The sequence below is a fragment of the Dendropsophus ebraccatus genome, chromosome 1, assembly GCF_027789765.1.
Source record: "Dendropsophus ebraccatus isolate aDenEbr1 chromosome 1, aDenEbr1.pat, whole genome shotgun sequence".
Taxonomy (NCBI): Eukaryota; Metazoa; Chordata; class Amphibia; order Anura; family Hylidae; genus Dendropsophus; species Dendropsophus ebraccatus.
This window is the reverse complement of record NC_091454.1, coordinates 108,601,053-108,618,587: the sequence shown is the minus strand read 5'-3', so window position 1 is coordinate 108,618,587 and position 17,535 is coordinate 108,601,053. Positions and strand designations below refer to the sequence as shown.

Here is a 17,535-nt window from a genome sequence, read left to right as displayed (position 1 = left end):
GGTAAGGCTAGGTTCACACTGCGTTTTCAGCATCCGTTTAACGCATCCGTTTTTTGCAAAAAACGCATGAAAAACGGATTGCAAAAAACGGATTCATTTGTGTGCATCCGTTTTTCCATTGACTTCCATTATAAAAAAAAAACGGATCCGTTTTTTTTGGCGGACCAAAACGGACCAAAAAACGTTGCTGACCCTATTTTTCTGGACGTTAAAAAAACGGATCCGTTAAACGGATGCTGAAAACGCAGTGTGAACCTAGCCTAACCGAGCAGGGTTTTGTTATGACCTGAGATTGCTTTCTTGCAGCTATTGGGACCCAGTCACTTGTGGGTTACAAAGTTACCCTGTTCAGATGCCATGCAGTCGCTGGGGGGGTGGGGGGGGGTGCTGGGTTGGTAGGTAGTTGGTTATCCGTGCTGTGATGCGCACTAGGACATGTCCTATTTTTTTGCTGTGCAGGGCCCAGCACTGATCATGTGTATAGCTGCATTCACTTCAATGGTCCCTAAACCTGTCCATGGTCGCAGATCCTGTCGATTTTATGGGACATGTAAATGCAGCCTAAGGGTAGGTAAAAGACTACAGGCACTCTGGGTGGGGGAGGGGAGAGCGAGATAACACACCGGAGGAGACACTGTTTGGGCACAGATGGGACACATTTACTGTATGTTGCTGTTTAGGGGGTTGATAAAAAAAAAGAAACAACCATGCTGGATTGAGCTCTGTATGGGGAAGGTGGGCAAAGTCATTGGCAGAAAACTAATAAACTTAGAACCAGTTCAGTGAAGCTGTTGCCTGTACAGAGATGTCCAGGCTCCAGCATCAGGATGGGGGGCTCTCTGTACTTTCCCTCACTCAGTCTGCCCTATACAACTTACAGCACACAGCAGCCTAACAGGCACACTGATGATGATGATGATCACTCCCTGTCAGTCAGCTTCTGCTTCTCCTCTTCACAGTCAGCCATACGCCTGGCAGCCATACAGCCAGTTGCAGGATCCCTCGGCTCCTCTTATCACATGGAGGAGCTGAGGGGGAGGAGCTGTCTGCAGCCAGGGGGCCCGCACCTTCCGGGCGCTGATGCCATCTGGGGGGCCCCTACAGACGTGTTAAGGCTGTCTGCAAATGCAATAGCTTCTACAGACAGCATTAACCATCTGGGTTTTAAGTTGGCCCCTGCCGTCTAATGTTTCGTCTAATTCAGTTAGCTCATGGGGGCACTACTTATGACTGAACCTTTGATCAAACCATGCTACCATAATATTGTGGTCCATTGAACTGGTGTGATGTTATGTGAGCAGAATTGAATTCGGAGCACAAATTCCTACATAGCCCTGAACGGATTCTGTGTGCAAGATGCTGATACCACACTTGTATAAAATTAATTGAATTAATTCTACATTCATCAAACGTGTAAATATGTGTAAAATAGAAACTGCTTTAGGCTATGTTCACACTACGTAAAAAACATGGCCGTATTTCATAACAACGGCCGTGTTTGTGCATACAACGGCCGTTATTTTGCAAATAACTGTCATTGTTTGCGCAAATACGGCCGTTGTTATGAAATACGGCTGTGTTTTTTACATAGTGTGAACCCGGCCTAAATCTGGTCATAGCAACTAATTACAGCCCAGCTTTCAACTCTAGTAAAATAAAAGCTGTGTCCTGAGTGGTTTCTGGTGGAAGTTTTCTCAGTTTCTCTTTTACAGTTTCATAAATGTGAGCTGTTGTCTAATAAAGATATATATATTTTTTCATAAGCCCGGTGTCTGTATCTCACACACGATCTGTGTAGGGCTACATGAGAATTTGTGTTCAAACACATGATATTTTTCTTTACAGATTCCTTGTCAAAGCTAGAATCCCTGATGGATCTTAACCCCTTAATGACGCATGACGGATATACCCATTACACGGCCGTTAAGGGGGACCAGAGAGGGCTCCAGGCATGAGCCCTCTCTGCAGCCCGCAGTCACCCGGTTGCTATGTGTAGCCAGGGACCACGGGTATTAGCCACCGTGGCCAGCTAATTAACTATTCAAATGCAGCTGTCAAAGCTGACAGCTGCATTTGAATAGTGTATGTGGCCCCTCTCCCTGGTTTCTAGTGGGGGATCTCCCCTCCGCGATGCGATCGCGGAGGGGAGATCTGTTGTAATGAGCCGGTCGGGGCTCAGCGTCTGAATGACGCTGATCCTGGCTCGGCAATCCATTTAGATGGCCTGCAGCAGACCATTATAATAGAGCACCGATCTAATGGATCGGTGCTCTGGTATATACACAGTATTGATCTCAATAGGAGATTATTACTGTGTATATAGAAGTCCCCCAGGGAGCTTCATATTACTGTTAGTGAAAATAAAATAAAGTGTTTTTATTAATAAATAACCCCCTCCCCTAATAAAAGTTTGAATCACCCCCCTTTTCCTATTTTATAAACAAATAAACATATTTCGTCTGAACTATTAAATGATTACATTTTTGATCTCGCACGGTAAACAGCATAAGTGCAAAAACCCGCCAAAGTGCGAAATTGCACATTTTTGTTTACATTAAATCCAGAAAAAATGTAATAAAAAGTCGCATATACACAAGCAAGGTACCAAAAGAAAGAACAGATCGCGGCGCAAAATATGACACCTCACACAGCCCCATAGACCAAACAATAAAAGCGTTATAAGGATGGGAATAGAGCGATTTTAAACCCATTTAGTTTTCTTTAAAAGGTTTAAATTTTTTAAAAGCCATCAAATAATATAAAAAAGTTATACAAGTTACATATCGTTGTAATCGTACTGACTTTAGGAACATAGATAACATGTCAGTTTTACCATAGGGCAAACGGCGTAAATATAAAAGGAATTGCACCTTTTTTTCAAATTTCACTGCACATATAATTTTTTTCTGCTTTTGCAGCATGTTTTATAGAAAAATTAAGTATGTATTTGCAAAGTGTAATTGGTGTCGCAAAATTAGGACTCGTGTGGATCTGTACGGGGAAATATGCAAGAGCAGTGGCCTTTTAATCATGAGGAGATAAAAACAAAAGCACAAAAATGAAAACTGGCTTCGTCCTTAAGGGTACAAACACACACGGCTTATACGCTGCGTATTTACTGCTGCGATACGCAGCAGATTAGATCTAAATAACTGAACACAGTATCAAGTCTGCTGCGTATCTACTGTGTGTGTTTGTACCCTAAGGGGTTAAAGGAGTTATTCCAGTGCTACAAAATCATGGCCACTTTCTTTCAGAGACAACACGACTCTTGTCTCCAGTTCAGGTGCGGTTTGCAATTAAGCTTCATTCACTTCAATGGAACTGAGCAGCAAAACCCCGCCCAAACTAGAGACAAGAGTGGGGCTGTCTCTGGAAGAAAGTGGACATGTTTTTGTAGCGCTGGATAACCCCTGTAAGACAGGTGTCAAGAAACATCCTACTCATTTCACTTAAGCTGTATTTAGAGTCATGCACATATGCCATGACCGGGCACTTTACATTTAGAGTATGTCCACAAAACCTGAAAATACTGTGGACTATTTGCATGGATTTGCACAAAGAAATCTGCAGCAGATTACAGTGCCGTCTATGTGAATAAAAGCTAAACAATTTTGCACTGAAATTGACAAGTGGTGGAGATTTTCCCACCTCCAGACTTTAACCCTTTCAAGGTAAAAGGGTAAAATCTTTCATAATATTTGAATGTTAAATATTCAGATTTTTCTGTAAATTTCTGCGAGCATCCATTCCAGGTAGTGATTATGAGCAAGGTTTTTCTGACCTCAAGAGCCACACTAAAATTATTCTTGCCTTTCATAGTAGAGGATGATTCGCAGCACAGGAATTGCCTTTTCTTAGCAAAACTGCTCCATCATTAGCAACTAGCTGGTTATAGTAAAGAATGTTTTAGTTTAGTTGTAAGTATTGGAAAACTTTTCTAGTAAGAAAATGTGCCTACACTAAATTAAATATGATATACTTTGGGTTTTCAAACCTATTCATTTAGAAAAAGATTTAGCATATCTCTTTGGTCATTTGTTTAATATAGCTGATTTGGGAGGGCAATGTTAACATCTCAAAGGTCCTCTGTGTGCAAGATACCCCAGTTCAGTACCTATCTGAATTACTCCTGTTAGATATGAGGAAATCAATAGAACAATGTACTTTTATAATGAATCAATAACAAAATACTATGTATTACATTTGTAGTCTCTTGCTCTATGTAGATTGTTATCCTGGAAGTGCAGGGCTTGAAATCAGTGGCTCCAAACCGAATTGTATACTGTACAATGGAAGTAGAAGGGGGTGAAAAACTCCAAACAGATCAAGCTGAAGCCTCAAGACCCCAGTAAGTATCACAAAATGTTTATTATTACTACTCTGTAGGTGAGGAAGTTAACTACATTCATTCCTTCTATCTGTTCATGTTTTATTGGCTTGTTGTGAAGTTGAAAATTATACTAAAAAGCACCCCCTAAATATTCAAGAGAAAGCAATCGGCGGGTTAGGTAAATCGGTGCATTTAGTGTATTAGTCCCGCCACCAGTTTGCCAAAACTTCCAATTTACAAAGTGATTAAACTAAAAATTTAATGTAATAGCTATTGTGCTGTTTAATATATTTTCTACACTAATAAAACCTTTTATAGGGTGCATTTACCCTAAATATAGCAGCTTTACTAGAACACCTAGGATGTAAAAAAACCATGTCAGAAAATGAGCTGCTGACTTGCTCAGTTATGCTCTGTGATATGTGCAGTGCCAGCTGTGCATGTAGGGGGAGAAGCTAAGCACTCCACATCAGCTATTGTCAATAATGGGATCCTGTGTTATCTGCTTTCAGCTTGGGGTGGGTTCACCCATATTGGTTGCATCTGGCTTTTTTTTTTGTTCTTTGTCATAAGCTTACCACACCTGATTCCTTAACTGGTGGCAAAAATGTGTCCATTCGCTCAACACTACACAGCAGTCATTTCCTATAAAGCTTAAAGTGACACTGTCATCCCCTTTTTTGCATTCTGACTTCTCTACACAGGTGTAAAGGGTAAATTTAGCAGTTTTCATACCTTACTTTATATTATACGTCATGGTGCTTGTTCAAGTAAAAAGTCATCTTTTATAAACTGCAGATTCTTGTGCGTGGGTGGGGCTTTACAGCAACAGCGCCACTTAGCCCCACCCACAGGGCCACCGTTGGCTCTGCTACGTCATCGGCACACAGGCCTAGACCTTTAGACCAGCCTAGTCCAATGGTCGATGAGGGGATGGGGCCTATGTGCCTATGATGTAATGGAGGGGCCAACAGTGGTGCTGTGGCGCGGGGCTAAGTGGTGCTGTTGCCATGAATCCCCGCCCATTAAGCACAATCTGCTTATAATAAAAGATCACTTTTTACTTGATCAAGTACCATGACGTATGATATAAAATAAGTTATGAAAACTGCTAAATTTACCTTTTACACCTGTGTAGAAAAGTCAGAATGCAAAAAGGGGGTGACAGTGTAACTTTAAGCAGTGTCTTCTGTCCAACAAGACCGCACATTACCTAGGTTGAGTATTTCTTTTAGTCTTCTAAGAAATAGTTCAAGGTTATGTTACCATGGTTTTAGCTGAATGATGGATGAAATGACACAATTAGAACATTTATGTTGATATACATTTTCTGTTCTCTTCCTTTATTTCACCTTTTAAAGAAGATGTGTGTTCATAGAACGTATTTAAAGTATATATGGGTACAAATTAACAGAGGAATAGTCAGTTATGTTCCTTTTTTAGGCTGGGTTCACACTACATATATTTCAGTCAGTATTGTGGTACTCATATTGCAACCAAAACCAGGAGTGGATTGAAAAGGCTCTGTTCACACAATGTTGAAATTGAGTGGATGGCCACCATTTAACCCCTTCAAGACCAAGCCTATTTGCACCTAAAAGACCAGGCTCATTTTTCAAAATCTGACCTGTCTCACTTTATGCTCTTATAGCTCAGTGATGCTTTAACGTATGCTAGCGATTCTGAGATTGTTTTTTCGTCACATATGGCACTTTATATTAGTGGCAAAATTTGGTCACTACTTTGTGTGTTTTTTGTGAAAAACATCAAAATATCATGAAAAATTGAAAAAATTAGCATTTTATGAACTTTGAAATTCTCTGCTTCTAAAAAAGAAAGTCGTATCACATAAATTAGTTACTAAGTCACATTACCGATATGTCCTCTTTATTCTGGCTTCATTTCATAAACATATTTTACTTTTTTAGGGTGTTACGGGGCTTAGAAATTTATCAGCAAATTACCACATTTTTGTAAAAGTTTCCAAAACTGATTTTTTTAGGGACCAGTTCTTTTCTTAAGTTGATTTAGGAGGCTTGTATACTGGAAACCCCCATAAGTGACCCCATTTTGGAAACTAGACACCTTAAAGAATTAATCTAGGGGTATAATGAGCATTTTAACCCTACAGGGGCTGGAGGAAAGTATTCACCATTAGGCCGTAAAAAAATGAAAAATTACAATTTTCCAATAATATATACGTTTAGATTAAAGTTTCTCATTTTCATAAGGAACATGAGAGAAAACGCACCCCAAAATTTGTAACGCAGGTTCTCTTGAGTACTATGGTACCCCATATGTGGGCGTAAACCACTGTATGGGCACACAGCGGGGCTCAGAAGGAAGGGAGCGCCATCTAGCTTTTCCATTGCAGATTTTGCTGAAGAAGTTTCCGAGCGCCAGGTGCATTTGCAGTGCCCCTGTAGTGTCAGCAGAGAGAAAACCCCCCATAAGTCACCCCATTTTGGAAAGTACACCCCTCAAAGAATTCATTTTGGGGTGTGGTGAGCATTTTGACCCCACAGGTATTAGAGGAAAGTATTCAAAAGTAGACAGTAAAAATGAAAAACTCGAATTTATCCAATAATATGTTCCTTTAGTTTAAAATTTCTCAATTTCACGAGGAACAAGAGAAAAAAAGTACCCCAAAATTTGTAACACAGGTTCTCCTGAGTAAAAAGGTACCTCCATATGTTGGTATAAACCACTGTATGGGCACACAGCCGGGCTCAGAAGGGAAGGAGCGCCAATTAGCTTTTTCAATGCAGATTTTGCTGCAGAAGTTTCTGAGTGCCAGGTGCGTTTGCAGAGCCCCTGTAGTGCCGAGTAAAATCTCGCCATAAGTCACCCCATTTTGGAAAGTGCACCCCTCAAAGAATTCATTTTGGGGTGTGGTGAGCATTTTGACCCCACCGGTATAAGAGGAAAGTATTCAAAAGTAGACAGTAAAAATGAAAAACTCGAATTTTTCCAATAATTTGTTCCTTTAGTTTGAAATTTCTCAATTTCACAAAGAACAGGAGAGAAAATTCACCCCAAAATCTGTAACGCAGGTTTTCCTGAGTAGAACGGTACCGCATATGTGGGTATAAACCACTGTATGGGCACACAGCCGGGCTCAGAAGGGAAGGAGCGTCAATTAGCATTTTCCGTGCAGATTTTTCTGAAGAAGTTTCTGAGCGCCAGGTGCATTTGCAGCGCCCCTGTAATGTCTACAGAATAGACCCCCCCCCCCAAAAGTCACCCCATTTTGGAAAGTACACCCCTCAAAGAATTCATCTTGGGGTAGGATGAGCATTTTGGCCCCACAGGTATTAGAGGAAAGTATTCAAAATTGGCCAGTAAAAATGAAAAACTTGAATTTTTCCAATAATATGTTGGTTTAGTTTGAAATTTCTAAATTTCACAAGGAACATGAGAGAAAACGTACCCCAAAATCTGTAACGCAGGTTCTCCCGAGTACAACGGTACCCCATATGTGGGCATAAACCACTGTATGGGCACACAGCAGGGCTCAGAAGGGAAGGAGTGCCAATTTGCTGGAGCAAAACAGTAGCTAGTAATAGTTATTAGAATAGCGCAGTTACTAAAATAAAATAAAATAAAAATTAGATTACAGGTAATGTGGGGTGGTTCCGGGTAATTTGGAGGTGGTTACGGGCAGTCTGGGGTGGTTACGGGCAGTCTGAGGTGGTTGAGGGTAATCTGGGGTGGTTACGGGTAATCTGGGGTGGATACCGTCAACATGGGGAGGTCACGGGCAACCTGCTGTGGTTACAGGCAACCTGGGGTGGTTACAGGCAACCTGGGGTGAACACGGACAACCTGCTGTGGTTACGGACAACCTGCTGTGGTTACAGACAATCTAGGGTGTTTACAGGCAACCTGCTGTGGTTACGGGCAACGTGGGGTGGTTACGGACAGTCTGGGGTGGTTACGGACAGTCTGGGGTGGTTACAGACAATCTGGGGTGGTTACAGACAATCTGGGGTGGTTACAGACAATCTGGGGTGGTTACAGGCAACCTGCTGTGGTTACGGATAAACTGAAGTGCTAATAGGTAATCTGAGGTGGGTACCTGTAATCTGGCGTGGTTGCGGGCAATCTGGAGGGGCTCACTGGCAATTTGGGGTGGTCAGAGGCAAGGTGCGGTGGTCAGTGGCGACGTGCGGTGGTCAGTGGCGACGTGCGGTGGTTAGAGGCGACGTGCGGTGGTTAGAGGCGACGTGCGGTGGTCAGAGGCGAGGTGCGCTGGTCAGAGGCGAGGTGCGCTGGTCAGAGGCGAGGTGCGCTGGTCAGACGCGACCTGCGGTGGTTGCGTGCAATCTGGCATGATTACGGGCAACCTGGGGTGGTTATGCGCAACCTGCGGTGGTTATGCACAACCTGGAGGGGTTACAGACAATCTAGAATCGTTACGGATAGACTGATGTGCTTATAGGTAATGTGGGGTGGGTACATGTAATTTGGGGTGGTTACAGGCAATCTGGGGTGATTATGGACAATCTGGAGGGGGTCACTGGCAACGTGCGGTGGTTACGGGCAGTGTGCTGTGGTTACGGGCAACGTGCGGTGGTTACGGGCAACGTGCGGTGGTTACGGGCAACGTGCGGTGGTTACGGGCAACGTGCGGTGGTTGCGGTCAACTTGCGGTGGTTACGGGCAACGTGCGGTGGTTGCGGTCAACTTGCGGTGGTTACGGGCAACGTGCGGTGGTTGCGGTCAACTTGCGGTGGTTACGGGTAACCTGGGGGTTACGTGCAATCTGACGTGATTACGGACAACCTGGGGTGGTTACGGTCTAGCTGCGGTAGTTACGGGTAATCTGGGGGGGGTTAGGGGTAATTTGGGAGTAAACTGCAATTATTACTATAATAGAAAGTGTGTGTTTTATTTTTTTGTATGTTTGTCACTTTTTGTACTTTTCACATTCTTTTTCACTGTATTACTATGATTACTGTGATATTTTCTATCACAGTAATCATAGTTTAGTGACAGAGACCAAATTGGTCTCTGTCACTTTAAATTTTCAGAGCTGGCTGGTTGTGGAGCGCATGCGCACTTCATAACCAGCCAGGACACCGAGGAGGAAGGAGCTCCAGGATCAGGTGAGTATATGGGGTAGGGGAGGGTGACTCGGGGACGGGGGTGACTGGGGGGGTGGGGGGCGACTGGGGGGGTGGGGGGACATCACTTTTTATCCCCTGTCACCAATCATTCATGGTGACAGGGGATAAAATGTTCCGGCGGCACATGGCACAAGCGATCAGCGGTATATAGTATATACCGCTGATCGCTTGTACCGGGACCCCACAGGGGGGGTCCCCGATGACTGCCCCATGCTCTCCGCTACCTCCGGTGGCGGAGAGCATGGGGTTTTCATTCATTTTTACAAAGAGATCACTGTGAACAGACATTAGTCTGTTCACAGTGATCGCGGCGGCCATCTTGGATCTGATGGCCGCCGCGGGGAGGGGGGTTAGATACCTGGGCACTAGGGGGGCTGGTCTGGGGTCTGATTTTAACTATTTCATCTCCCCCCACCGTGGATTCACGGTGGGGGGAGATGAAATATAGCGGCGGCACCAGCCCATTAGTGACCGCCGTTTCGGCGGTCACTAAGGGGTTAATGGGGGTCAGCTGCGGGATTGCAGCTGATTCTCATTATCTCCGGTGCCTCACTCAGATGAGAGCGGGATCGCTGTCCCTGCAGCGATCCCGTTCTCATCACAAACCCCGTCAAAGCAGGAACGTATATGTACATTCCTACTGCACGGGGCATGTGCAATAGGAACGTATATATACAGATGCCTGACTTGAAGGGGTTAATGGCAAATATTTGCTGTTATTTTAAAACAACAGCTGTTATATTGAAATAATGGCAGTTATTTACTGTTATATGGCGGCCATCCACTCAATTTCACCATTGTGTGGACAGAGCCTTTCTGTGTTTTTAATCCAGTCCTGGTTTTGGTTGCAATATGAGGACCACAATACTGACTGAAATATACGTAGTGTGAACCCAGCCTCAGGGTGTATTCACATGCTGTGGATTTGCTGCAGATTTGTTTGTCAGTTAACTTCAATAGGGAATTTACAATCCATAGCATATCCATAGTGGGAACATACTCTTACAGTTGTTTGTAAAATTGTAAAAATTGTTAATACTTTTTGTACAATTGTACATTTTTAAAGCCTTACATTTGAGCGTACCTGTGATTGATTAGATATTTTGCTTTTTATTAATAATGGCCAGTAAATACGATGCCAGAAAAATTTGTTCATTATTTTATTAACTAAATGTGTTTCCAAAAAATGAGTCTCCTAAACCAGTTCAGCATTCAAAGTTATATTAAGATTAGCAAGTTGCCTAGGTCCCTCAAACTATTATACAGCTATCGGCATGTTTAAAGTGATATAGTCACCCCCTTACTCTTTGTGCGTTTTTTTTATACCATCCACAAGCTTAGATGCTGCCCATTTAGTTTATACCTGTATAACACTTGTGTGTGTTTTCTTTCTGCTCTAAAATCACTTTAATTGGTTGACAGTGTCACCTAGGTGGCAGGGCTTTACAGCAGTTGGGCTCTCTACCAATGAGCAGTTTTGGCCACTACAAAGTGGATGGGCCTGTCTGCTTCCTTCCTACTTTCACTGTGTGTGCCAGCAGCACTGCCCTAGCTAACAACTGATCGGCTGTGTTCACCCTTTTAGGTTTATAATTGAAATTATTATATACAACGGAAATATTTTAATTACTTTTTTGTCTGTTTCTCACAGAAGACCACTAACTGAGTAGGTGACCTTTCATTGGCAAAAGTTGTCATGAATAACCTTTTAAAAAAGCCATTTGTACGCAGCATTGAATAAGCAAGCCACCCCTTGATGCTGTGACTGCTCTTAAAATAGGAATGCTTTCAGTAGGTCACAATCCTAATACTGCATCTGTTGATGATGCACAACTTTTTCGCTGCTAGGAGCAACATGTAATAATTGTAGGGTATGGCCTAAAAAAAAATTTAGTACTGTATTCTGGAAAAAGCATACAGACAAATAACGATGCATTTCAGATCCTTAGACCATTCTTGAAGTCTTTTAATTCAGGACTTTCCATAAAACATTGATTTGCGAAGTATCTTTTGTTCTACTTTCTAGAGAACTGTATCCTTTACAGAATCTATGTACTAATTGTTTTTCTGTTTCCACCCTTTGAATTCGTATAATCTGGGCACTGGTATCAGAAAGAAATGTTGGCATTAGTACAGTGCAGTTACCACTTGGTGTCAGTTTTGAATTAATAACATTAGGGGAAGGTTCACACATACTTTACTCTGTCTTAAATCTGTAGCGGATTTGCTACCTATTCACGTTAATGCAGAAAACCTGGCCAATGAAGTGTAAGGAGTTAAGTGGTGATGCATAGCATCAACATTTACCTCCTTGACTGTGTAATAGGTAGTAATGTATAGTGTACCACTACCTACTGTACAAGAGCCCAGACTAATCATAATGACTGGACCCACTGCTCTAAATGAGATTTTCTGCTGTAGAGCAGAAGGCTCCTGCTCCTGAATGCGCCCATGGCTATACAGCTCGGGCTGAGCAGGAGGTATAGATTGTACCCCACATGCCCAGTCTGGTAGACAAGGAGTTTAGTGGCCATGCTGTCCAAAACTTGACTACAGTTCACACCCGCTATTTGATAGACAGTTTCTAAGTTTCTGTTAATTTTTTACCCAGCAAGGTGCCAAACAACAGCTGCCTAGTTATACCATGGGGAGAAAGGCCATTTATTTTTGCCTTTCCCAGCCTAATAATACTAGCCTGTTACCATATCAGACTTGGAGCTATTTTTTTTTTATGCTTTGGGACTGATGGTACCCGACTCTTTCCATTACCCCTGTGATTGCGGGTACTGGGGTAATGTTAGTATGTTCGCTTGAAAAAGGCTAGCGCTGAGCCCCAGTTGAGTAATTGTTTCCCCTACTAAGTCTGTAAAGTGAGTTAAAAACAAAACCCCTTTTTTTATTATTTAACAAAAAAAAATCAACATTTTATTTATAAAAAAAAATTAAATACATCCGCCATCAACGAACTAAATCTCTGATGTAGTTCTCAGGATACAGTACATAATATTAATGCCAAAGTTGACAGCTGCATTTAAATGGCTTTTGTCCCCCATTCCTGGTATCTATTAGGGGGATTTTTTCATCTGCGATGTGATCACAGAGGGGAGATCCTTTCTTCTTACAGAGCCGGGCCTCAGTATTGTAGTGACACTGATCCCAGTTTGGTAATCCATAAATCTGGACTGCAGCTGCCAGAGAAGCAGCCATTGCTTTTCAGTGCTGGTCTGGGAACTTCTGAAGGTGTACTGTAGTGAGGTAGGATTTCAAGATGTTGTGATTAATGTGTGTATATAGTGTATAGGAGGCAGTTCAGAGGCTAGTCTGATCCACTCTGCCGATTAAGCATAAGAAAAGCAGACAGAGATGGAGTTTACAGTGGACAACTGGGGGCAATATATATATATATAATATATATATAATATATGCAGTCATGGCCGAAAGTGTTGGCACCCCTGCTGAATTTTATTCAGAAAATGAAGTATTCCTCCCAGAAAATTTTATGCAATTACACCTGATTTCCTTTGTGTCTATTGGAACAACATGAAAAAACTGAGGAAAAAAAGGCAAATTTGACATAATTTCACACAAAACTCCAAAAATAGGCTGGACAAAATTGTTGGCACCCTCAACTTAATATTTGGTTGCACACCCTTTGTATAAAATAACTGAAATAAATTGCTTCCTATAACCATCAACAAGCTTCTTATACCTCTCAGCTGGAATTTTGGACCACTCTCATATTTGAAGGGTGCCTTCTCCCAACAGCAATTTTGAGATCTCTCCACAGGTGTTCAATGGGATTTAGATCTGGACTCATTGCTGCCAATTAAGAACTCTCCAGCGCTTTGTTTACATCCATTTCTGGGTGCTTTTTGAAGTATGTTTGGGGTCATTGTCCTGCTGGAAGACCCATGACCTAGGAAGCAAACCCAGATTTCTGACACTGGGCCACCCAAAATCATTGCCACCCAAAATCCTTTGGTAATCTTAAGATTTCATGATGCCTTGCACAAAGTCAAGGCACCCAGTTCCAGAGGCAGCAAAACAACCCCAAAACATCTTTGAACCTCCACCATATTTAACTTTAGGTACTGTGTTCTTTTCTTTGTAGGCCTCATTCCATTTTCGGTAAACAGTAGAATGATGTGCTTTACCAAAAAGCTCTATCTTGGTCTCATCTGTCCACAAGATGTTTCCCGGAAGGATTTTGGCTTACTTATATATATTTTGGCAAACTGCAGTCTAGCTTGTTTATGTCTCTGTGTCAGCAGTGGGGTCCTCCTGGGTCTTCTGCTACTGTTTCATTTCATTCAAAAGTAGATGGATAGTTCAAGCTGAATTTCCTTGGAACTTGATTGGGGCTGCTTATCTACCATCCGGACTATCCTGCGTTGCAACCTTTTATCAATTTTTCTCCTCCGTCCACGTCCAGGGAGATTAGCTACAGTGCCATGGGTTTTAAACTTTTTGATTATGTTGCTCACCGTTGAGCATCAAGATCATCAAGATCTCTGGAGATGAACTTGTAACCTTGAGATTGTTGATATTTTTCCACAATTTTGATTCTCAAGTCCTCAGACAATTCTCTTCTCCTCTTTCTGTTCTCCATGCTTAGTGTGGCACACAGACACACAAGTCAACTTCTCTCCTTTTTATCTGGTTTCAGGTGTGATTTTTAAATTGCCCACAAGTGTTATTTATCACAGGTGAGTTTGAATGAGCATCACATGCTTGAAACAAAGTTATTTACCCTCAGTTTTAAAAAGGTGCCAATAATTTTGTCCGACCCATTTGTGGAGTTTTGTGTAAAATTATGTCATTTGCCTTTATCCTCTGTTTTGTGTGTGTGTGATATAATGGGCAGATATTGTCCTGCTCCTCATATACATGCACAGGAGAGCAAATAATGAAAAGTTTCCTGAAATGACAGTAACACTTTAAGTTCTCTTTTGCAAGATGTATTCACATTAGGAATAGAAATTAGTTTAAACAATATCTATTAGGATGTAAAGCTTTTAGGGTAGCTTCACATGTACCGGATCCGCTGCGGATCCTGTACTGTGAAGCTGAAAGAATTTCATACACGCAGCGGATACGGGACCCAGCCCCCTTAACCCACCGCAGCCGCCCGGCCGTAGCCCCGGCCCCGAGCATACATTACCTGCTCGCTGCTGTGGCTGTGAGTGAAGTTCCTGGCTCCCCTCGCTCCTCATCAGCCAATGAGTGCTGCCTGATTGTCTGATGGGGAGCGAGGGGAACCAGGATTCTCTGCATGTATGGGACCCATTCAGCTTCACAGTACCGCATCGGCAGCGGATTTAGCTGAAAACTCGCAGCGTGAAATCCGCTGCGGGTTTGGTACGTGTGAAGCTACCCTTAAGTTGCGATAATACATGGTTAAAAGAATACTGATTTGTGGCACAACCCGCAGTTCCTGCACTTATCAGAAGCTCTAGAACCTACGTTTTGGATTAATCATGGGGTTGATTTTGTAAAGGATGTTTATGGAGATAAGGGTTTCACGGGTTCCAACACTTCCAAACTATATTTGGTCTGTCCAGGGAATCCTTTTATTGCTATCTACAGCTGTCATGCTTTCCAGAGCCAGTTCCCCTCCACAGGCCAGCTGTTTTAAATTTCCCCTTATTGGCAAAATAAGGTCCCAGGGACCCAGAGGGCTCATTTCCACCATTTACTCATATCTCCTTAGGTCCATTGGAACAGGAAACCCTTCCTGCTTAGACTTGTTGGGCAGCCAATATGTCAGCGTCTCATATGCAGGGCTGTGGAGTCGGTAAGTCGCAGCTCCGACTCTGACTGCTGAATTTTATCAGGACCGACTCTGACTCCTGCTTCTTCATAAATGGCCAGTCATATACCAGAGGAGTTATTTATCACAGTGGCTCAGCAGCTTCTCCCTACATGGTCCTGGGGCAATTTCTGAGGGAATAAGGAAAGATATAAAGCAGCTTCTCCTGTGTGTGCAGTGGATGCAGCCAGTCTCCAGCCTCCATGTCCTGAACTATTCACTAGACTAGATGGAGCAGGTGGTCTTTTAGTTTGTAACTAAATATTTATCATACACACAGAAACACTGCTAACAATGCCAGATACCTGTAATATAGAAGTCAGCCATAGTGATATAGAGGGGGTCAGCCATAGTGATATAGAGGGGGGAGTCACACATAGTGATATAGAGGGGGGTCACACATAGTGATATAGAGGGGGGGTCACACATAGTGATATAGAGGGGGGTCACACATAGAGATATAGAGGGGGGTCACACATAGTGATATAGAGGGGGGTCACATATAGTGATATAGAGGGGTCACATATAGTGATATAGAGGGTTCACACTTAGTGATTAGAGATGAGCGAACCTTGAGCATGCTTGAGTCGATCCGAACCCGAGCTTTCGGTATTTGATTAGTGGTGGCTGCTGAACTTGGATAAAGCCCTAAGGCTATGTGGAAAACATGGATATAGTCATTGGCTGTATCCATGTTTTCCAGACAGCCTTAGAGCTTTATCCAAGTTCAGCAGCCCCAGCTAATCAAATGCTGATTGTTCGGGTTCGGATGGACTTGAACCTGAACCCGGTTCGCTCATCTCAAATAGTGATATAGAGGGGTCACACATAGTGATATAGAGGGGGGTCATACATAGTGATAGAGAGGGGTAAGCCATAGTGATATAGAGGGGTCACTGTGGGTGTGGGGGCACGCCGTAGCAGACACACACAGCCTGCTGCAGTCATAGTGTGCACACACAAACACACACATACACACAGCCTCCTGCAGCCATAGCATACACACACAGCCTGCTGCAGCCATAGCACACACTCACACAGCCTGCTGCAGCTATAGCACACGTACACACAGCCTGCTGTAGCCATAGCATAACACCGCAACATACTGGCTAACACCACCGCTGCTACTGAATAACATCCATTGTACACAGATCACTATCACCTCATCCAGTCATATAGAGGCTGACGCAGCTGTACACAGGTTCTGTACTCCATAAACATTACAGTGCAGTTATATTAGGTGACTCATAGGGGTCGTCTTCTCTGATCGGAGTTCTTCCCTTTTCATCATCTTCTCCATCTGCCCTGGGCCATTATGAGAACTTCTCCGAGCCACAAATCCACAGAATCTGCCAGACAGACATATTAGGCTCCTCACATTGACACCATCCTCATCTCTCTACAAACTGTACATCTGTATTGGCCCTTTTTATGCCCTCATTTAGTAGGTAGGCTGACACTATGTGATCCCCCTTATAGTATATGCCCGCCACTGTGTAGCCTCCTTATAGATGCCCCCTCTGTCTATCCCTTCTTATAGATGCCCCCCCATGTTGCCCCCCTCCTATAGATGTCTCCCTCTCCCCCCCTTATAGATGGCCCCCTCTTCTCCCCCCTTATAGATGGGCCCCTCTTCTCCCCCCCTTATAGATGGCCCCCTCTCCCCCCTTATAGATGGCCCCCTCTTCTCCCCCCCCCCTTATAGATGGCACTCTCTCCCCCCCCTATAGATGGCCCATCTCTCCCACCCCCTATAGATGGCCCACTCTCCCCCTCTCTATAGATGGCTCTCTCCCCCTCCCTCCTATAGATGGCCCCCTTTCTTCCCTCCTTATAGATGGCCCCCTCTCTTCCCCCTCCTTATAGATTGCCCCCTCTCTTCACCCCCTCCTTACAGATGGTCCCCTTTCTTCCCCCCTTATAGATGGTCCCCTCTCCCCTTCCTCCTATAGATGGCCCCCTCTCCCCTTCCTCCTATAGATGCCCGATTCCGCCTATAAATGGCCCCCTCTCCTCTTCTTCCTATAGATGCCCCCCTCCTCCTATAGATGGCCCCCTCTCCCCTTCCTCCTATAGATGCCCCCCTCCTCCTATAGATGGCCCCCTCTCCCCTTCCTCCTATAGATGGCCCCCTCTCCCTTTCCTCCTATAGATGGCCCCCTCTCCCCTTCCTCCTATAGATGGCCCCCTCTCCCCTTCCTCCTATAGATGGCACCCTCTCCCCTTCCTCCTATAGATGCCCCCCTCTCCCTTTCCTCCTATAG

General features: G+C 43.7%; 1 protein-coding gene across 2 annotated transcripts in view; it reads left to right on the top strand.

Annotated features, from left to right (window-relative positions):
- The window catches only part of CADPS2 (calcium dependent secretion activator 2), a 424,688-nt gene that overhangs the window by 79,311 nt on the left and 327,842 nt on the right, over positions 1–17,535 (top strand). For both annotated transcript variants that reach the window (XM_069976609.1, XM_069976601.1), the window contains exon 6: positions 4,230–4,351. In XM_069976609.1, coding sequence (XP_069832710.1) covers positions 4,230–4,351 — 122 coding nt within the window. The remainder of the gene's footprint in view (positions 1–4,229; positions 4,352–17,535) is intronic.